General features: G+C 37.7%; 1 protein-coding gene across 3 annotated transcripts in view; it reads right to left on the reverse strand.

Annotated features, from left to right (window-relative positions):
- The window catches only part of LOC144970861 (uncharacterized), a 25,782-nt gene that overhangs the window by 13,953 nt on the left and 4,329 nt on the right, over positions 1–7,500 (reverse strand). For all 3 annotated transcript variants that reach the window (XM_078910962.1, XM_078910963.1, XM_078910964.1), the window contains 7 exons: positions 7,177–7,294; positions 6,180–6,279; positions 5,142–5,279; positions 3,507–3,580; positions 1,770–1,924; positions 772–835; positions 68–159 (listed from right to left, as the gene is read on the reverse strand). In XM_078910962.1, coding sequence (XP_078767088.1) covers positions 68–159; positions 772–835; positions 1,770–1,924; positions 3,507–3,580; positions 5,142–5,279; positions 6,180–6,279; positions 7,177–7,294 — 741 coding nt within the window. The remainder of the gene's footprint in view (positions 1–67; positions 160–771; positions 836–1,769; positions 1,925–3,506; positions 3,581–5,141; positions 5,280–6,179; positions 6,280–7,176; positions 7,295–7,500) is intronic.

Here is a 7,500-nt window from a genome sequence, read left to right on the forward strand (position 1 = left end):
TTGATCTCATTTGTTGACCTTTAAATACAAATGCTACGAACAAATGAAAATTCATACAGATTCATACCTTGTTTTCCAAATCCAGAGCATGTCTATATACTTTGGGAGAGGACACCAGGCTGTAGTCTAGAAGAAATTCGTGGCCCAAATCCTCCTTGACTAAATTTACAGGAAAAGGCAAAATGAAATAAAGTCTGAGCCACGGTATCAGTAAGGCTTTATAAATAAAGAATATGATGAAACTTGAGCAACTGGTTGACATGTTCAGAATTAGGAAATTATTATCATTTTAATAAATTCATCATCATAGCTTGTCGCTCCAACACCGAATCCACACCACAGCATCTCTGGAGCAGACTCTTAGGTCATGGTCAGTGCAGTTGGGCCCATCCTGGCATTCTCTAAGGATGTGCTCCATGGTCTGCTCTGGGCATCCACATGCACACAAGCTAGTCTCAGCCAGCCCCCACTTTTTCATGCTTCCAGTTGTTCTCCCAATGTTTGTCCGTGCTCTGATTAGTGTTACCCATTCATTCCTGGGGAGCTAAGTTCCGTAGGGCAGTTCTTCTCTCGGATCTTCAACAGCTTCATTTACATGATTGTCCCACTTCCTCCATGTGGACAGCCTGTATACAATAAGATGGGGGATGAAAAGGAGAGAGAGAGAGAAAAAAAGAGAGACAGAGAGAGAGAGAGAGAGAGAGAGAGAGAGAGAGAGAGAGAGAGAGAGAGGGAGAAAGCATACTATAAAAAAGTCAAGGTCGAACTCACCCTTTAGTAAGGCCAGCTCATGGTTGAGATCATAATTGATAAGTCTTCCAGCAACTCTGCACATCTGTGACAGAAAGAATTAAAACTGAGAGAAAAAGCACTATACTTCAATGATAAGACTAAAAGAAAGTTTTAAAAGAGTTGTCGTTTGTACTTTTGAAGGAAACGAATTATGATTCCATTGGCTGTATTAATTCATACAATAAAGTATTCACTTTCTTTTGGTAGTTATTCCCCTGAATCTTAACACAATTTTTGGTCAATAACACTGTCGCCTATATTGTTACGTAATTTTAGGGCAGTGACAGGTTAAAATTAAAAGATGACCAGACTACGTCAGCTGACGAAGGCTCCGGACCAACATCAATATTATATTGAGTTTACCTTTCATAGAAGTAAGTGAAGAAGTTACCTTTCATAGTCCGCTTTAAGAGAACTAATCACCTTTGTAGTAATCTAAAGACAATAACATAAAGTTGAGTGACTTCTCTACAATCATTCTATATCGCATAAATATAAATATATTGGTCACTTCAAAGCTAATTTTATGACCAGCCCGATATGTTAAAGATTGCCTGGTAATGTGGGGCTCGAGGCGCTCTTTGGATATGTGATTTACTGTATATATCGCGTTGTTACCAAAAGTAGATATTCCAAAACTTGTTTATAGTATGTAAGTTAAAATTTGGTCAAAAATCGATTTGACTGACAAAATAGTGACAACAGTGTGGTGTGAGATGGCAATGGTTGGGCATGTCTGTCGCGGATCTGGAGAAATAGTGACAAGGGAGGCTCTGAGAAGCACACCCCAAGCAAGAGGAAGCAAGACATGGAGATGAACCCTGGATAGGGACCTAAAACACAGAGTTCTACCCCGCGACGTGGCCACAGGAGTAGCAACTGATAGGACCAGGCGAAGATCTGCCTCAAGTGCCAGCAAGCCCAGAGAGCATTGAGTGAGTGAGTGGTGAGATAAGCAATCTGTTAACCGGTCATACCTGGTTGATTAACGCTATCCTGATTTTGTTTCCAATACTTCCACGAAACCAGTTGATGATAAAGGAAAATATGCTCCCATAGACTTTCACATCGACGTCATCGATCGAAGACCAACACCTGGACAACGATACGGAAGGACGACCTCTTGATTGGCCTGACGATGAAATTGGACGGATAAAGATGGAGACGATGGTGTTTATGATGATGTTGATGGTGACGATGGTGATGATATGATGATTATGATGTTACGGTAGTAGTAGTAGTAGTAGTAGTAGTAGTAGTAGTAGTAGTAGTAGTAATAGTAGTAGTAGTAGTAGTAGTAGTAGTAGTAGTAGTAGTAGTAGTAGTAGTAGTAGTAGTAGTAGTAGTAGTAGTAGTAGTAGTAGTAGTAGAAGTAATTAGAAATGTCCCAAAATTTATATAATGCGTCTAATTTTGAAAACCATTCTTGAACTTCTTCAACAAGATCATCATCTCTCCTCCGTAAAGAAGCTAGCCCAAACAGAGAGAAGACGGTGCAAGTGTAAACTATGGGCTTGGTGAAGAAGGTTTTCGCATCCATATTACTGAATCGACGTGTATTTATTTGCTGGTCTGATAACCAAAATTGTTATGAGCTCATTGTTGTAATGGAAATACTCTCAAACCAACTAAAATAATGTTCCATAATAACAATGTTAAATCAGCCTATAATCACATTCATTTATGAGACCTGTATATATACGACACGTAGTACTGAATCCATTCCTATGTTTGGCTGTGTCAAGAGTGTGTCAAGAGTGTTTATCATGGTCAAGTTCAAGTGGCCACTCGTCCAGGCGTTTTACGTAGAAACTCATCCTACGATTTTTTTAAACGGTTAAGAATTTCACAATGTCTGTGATCATCGACAAGACGTTCTTATGTATTTCAAGTTTCAAGGCAATCTCCCAAATCTTTACAATCTTACCAAATTGGATGAGGTCATCGATGTGTACAGATCGTTATCTTGTCCGATTGTCACTAAACTTGCACAGTGTCATGGCGAAAAAAAAATTAGACCCCAGTCACAAATGCGACTCTGGGTTATGTTTAAGGTGCTCATAACGCGAATTATGTAGTGATATTATATACATAAAAGTTCCAATGAGTGAGAATAGGGTTACAATGTTGTCTTGTCAGTATAAATTGCATTACTCAAGTCAGAGTTTTTGGTGGGTCACTTATTTCTTAACGCCCCTTTGACACTCCACTAAATATATATCCCTTAAGTTGAATTCCCTCAACAATACCTTTAATGGCATTATATTAAAATTATATTATTGGAAGTGTGCCTCTCACCAGTCCTTTGGAGGACTCATAAAGAATAGGTTAGATATTGAATCGTAAGCTGGCATGACTATTTTTGTAGCAAGATGTATAGGCAGATTCTTAAGATTATGGGACGTAAAAGAGCAAGGTGGGTGATCTTTATTGACGACCAACACATTTGGACAAGAAAATAAGATGCCATCACTCTGAAACTAACAGATCAATTACACAAGGTATGTGTCATACGGAAGAGAGGATTTACACTTCCAAAGAGCTTGGTACCAGTGTTTTGACATCACATTTTTGTTCCCTAATCCACTGCAACACTGAATAATGTAATGCAGCTTAATTCGCTGGAGTTTAAAAAATGAAATTTAATCGTCCAGAATCTGGGACGTCCACAATTTCGGCTGGTCGACATGTATTCAAGAAAGCTATAGTCTTACCTAAACTGATAGTCACGTGTATTGAAGCTCTTTTAACATTGAGGCGCATTCTTCCACTGAAATAAGTCCAGAAGCTTTGGAAAGAAAAAAGGCAGGGGAATCTTTTAAACGGATGGCATTGGTCACAATATTCTTGGATTTTCTTTATAAGGAGCTATTTTTTTTTTATCTAATGAAGGGTGAAAATAAACAAACTTGAACACATTTCAATCTGATTGTATCCATTTAATTAACTACTTTGAAGCTAACTGAAGAAGTTATATAGAGATACTTACAAAAATAATGGTATGTGGCAGAAATATCGACGATTAAAAAAAAGTCTTTTGGTTTGTTGAGGGAGTTTTTTTTCGTGTTTTTTTCGTGTTTGTTTGTTTGTTCCTTTTTATTTTTTTTATTTTTTTGCTTTGTATTTTCTTTTCATTATCTGCAAAACTTTGCATCACGATTCGTGAGCATTTTATTATAACATCAGATTCCTGATTCCTGATTCCTTTTTAGTAAATTTCTACCCCACCAGGAGATCTACTTGTAAGAAACTACGAGCATGTAACAAAAAAACAAACAATAGGATTTATGCTTACTGGTAAATATAGTAAACGCTACTCCAAAGACATTTTCAATTCTAGTCCAATCTCCCAATGATGGGACAGATCTTGGATAGGTCATACGGTAGAGTCACGCTCTCCCCGGCCAGGCGGAGTTGTCGTACCAGTAAGGTCACGGGTTCAAACCCCCATCACCGCCTCGAAATTTTTATTCTCTATTGTCTTCTGGCACTTTCTTACTCACTTCATCTCTCCATGATGGGACAGACCAATATGCAGCCTGTTAAGCTCTCGTCTACTCTTCTGGATAAAAGCAACACTGTTTACACCAGGGAACCTCTAAATTAAACATCCGTCTCCGATAGAATAAACATGTGTGTAAAATACCTCATCAGTCAGATCTTTATTACTACCATCTTATAAAACTGTCAGAACTCGGTGACATAATTTAGCAGCTCCTTCTATTGGGTGACTGCATTTACTACCAAAATCAGTCCCTTTATTGGTGACACAATAATAATTCCGCAGAAATCCACGGGACTGCAATTTAAGAGTTATAACCCGATGTGCGATTTGTGAGTGTCATTCACCGGTGGAAAGAAACCTTGAGAAAACCTAATTATTTCTAAGTTGTCCTTATAGTATTCACAGCGTTGGATACAAACAAGGGACTGAATCAGTGACAAATGCATCATCCTTTTGATACTTTAAACATATGATGTGCCAAGAAGTCATTTTAGTAACATTTGACTAAAAATGTCATCAAAAATCAAATTGTTTTTTTTTTTTTCGTTTTTCATCATATGTAGGAGGATTCCATCTTCATTATTAAAATATAATTAACAATATTTAAGACATCAAACAAACACACTCACACGCACACACACACACACACACACACACACATAATATATATATATATATATATATATATGTATATATATATATATAGATATATATATACGTATATATATATATATAATATAATATATATATATATATATATATATATATATATATATATATATATATATATATATAGTTTGATTGTTTTCTTGTTGTGTGTCTAGCAATTTAACGGAGTACTCACAAAAGCATCTTGTACTTGAATTTCCAGTCATTTGCATACAAGTTGATATCCAGACCGCTAACAGTCCAGGACAGTGCATTGCGGTAAGGGTCAAAGGTCATAGAACTTCTTGGGATGGTCACCCCACGATTATCAATTCTGGGGAAATAAGGAATGTTACAAATCCTCCTGCAATAGAGGAGCATAATAATAGATTGCAGATCTTGAGAATTTTACTGCTTTGTGACCAAAGTACGACAAGCTCCCAGAAAATGCCATCTAGCAGAGGGTATATCTCCGTGGCGTGGGTGCAAAGCTAGACAAAATGCCAATAAACTGGCATATTCCTTACGGGTATAAAAACCCAGCTTAGCTTGCGCTGTGAGATGCACAGGCGTTAGTTGGCCGGGCCTAGTGCGGGAGAAGTTGGCAGTGCCACCAAAGCTAGCTTTTGAAGAAGAAGAAGCTAAGGAATTACTCTGACATTATACTTTTTTATGTGGTGGGTCACAAAAATGTAATTTCTGACCACTTTAATTTTACATTCAGCTTTGGGCATCTGGTTCAGACCTACGTATTACCAGTTTAAAGCAATTGGTCACAATTGAGATTAAAGGCAATATTCATTCATTGGAATTTCGCAAAGCCCCGTGTTTGATAGGTTTTTTTCCAAGACAGAAGTGAAGCCCCAGGTTTGAGAGTGTTTGCCAAGATGAGAGTCATTTAAATCAATCGATATTTGAATAACGAGTTTTCTGGCAAAATATTTAAATACGTGGATTTTTTTTTCAATGTTCAAGAGTATAGTGGTTTCCTCAGTCGTAGATTGAAGCACGAGGGGCCCTGTCCTCGGTCAGTGCGTATTTAAATCACTATTACTGATTTATAAAACTGTTCATGCAGGTGGTGGGATAAGGTAAAGGATCATATGAAAGAACTGGGCCTGGAGAAAGATGATGCGTTGAACCGAGATGCATGGAGATGTGGCATTCATTATGGCAACCCTGCAAAATGCGGGATAAGCTGAAAGAAGAAGAAGAAGGTATATATTGTACATACCTGGCGACGTTCCATCTTTTTTTTCCACTAGAGCCAGATTGGTCTGGTATTCGCAAAGCCCTTAGCTTTTTGGCAATGGCAGTTTGTGCAAGTGAGTTAGCTAAAACGATAAATGAATTGATTAATTTGAGTAGATTTGTATGAACCGGCGTGATCCTTATGTAGAACAAAAATCTAGCTTAGGCTGTCCTTCCAGTTACACAAGCTTTCATTAGCCGTGCCCCTTGCGAGGGCCAAGATTAATGAAAACGGAACCTGTGTACAACTCGCAGCGTCATCTATCCTCGCTCTCAAAACGGTATTATATCGAATCTGATATTTAAGATGAAATGTTAATCTTAATTTACACAGATTTAGGTAAAACAAATGCTTTCATTGAGACCAGTAAGATTTTTTCCTTACCAACATATCCAATTTTCCTATTGTTTTGACACTTTATTCAGTTTTCTATTGGTGCTCGCCTTTGGGTAACATACTCACAGCACCCGCCAGTTAATGAAACATACCAGCACATAAAACTGTGTAATATTTAACGTTTAGTCTGATTGATATAATTAAGTGAGAACTAATAACCAACAGGCTGTCTAAAAATAATAACAAAGAGCTGTATGATGTCAACTTAATCTTTTTATTGAACTTTTATATAGAGCAATATCCACTAAACGTATTCAAAGCGTTTACAATAGTTCTTTCTGTATCTTGCTCTTTCCGATATGGTACCATATTGACAAGACCGGTAATAAATATTGAGTCACAACTTATTGTAAACAACGAATACCTTGATCCAAAAACATCATATCCATTTTCGCCTAATGTCTTAGCAAAGAAGTGTATGCTATGTATGAATCTTTATGCAATCAGTATTTTTATATGGAGATAAAAGGTGATTAAAGGTGTAATTTTCTTCTGTGTAACGCTACAGAAATCGGGACGAATCCGGCCTGAAATAAATCGTGGCTCTGAAGGAGTACTTAATCACCAATTCCAAAGAACTTACCGTAGTCTAGCCCTTTCTTCGTCATCCTCATTTTGAGTCCAGGAAGTGACGTTCCCGAGATGGGCTGACACATTGAAAGACTCGTCATCAGAATGACCAAAAGAACAGCAGACGCCATCTAAGAGAAAGCGTGTTATAATTATGTTAATCCAGTGGTTTGGATGGCAGAACACTCAACACACCAAAGTAATTGATTTAAACTTGAGGAAGAGACGGGGATGGAGGGGGGGGGGGGTATTCTGACACCTCGTCCCCTCTGCTCATCTTGTAATATTTTGGCTGCATTGTCTACGTTAGATTTTACTGGAAGTCACAGCAAATACT

The sequence above is a fragment of the Berghia stephanieae genome, chromosome 4 (assembly GCF_034508935.2).
Source record: "Berghia stephanieae isolate SIO BIC M18660-M18661 chromosome 4, UCSD_Bste_1.3, whole genome shotgun sequence".
Taxonomy (NCBI): domain Eukaryota; kingdom Metazoa; phylum Mollusca; class Gastropoda; order Nudibranchia; family Aeolidiidae; genus Berghia; species Berghia stephanieae.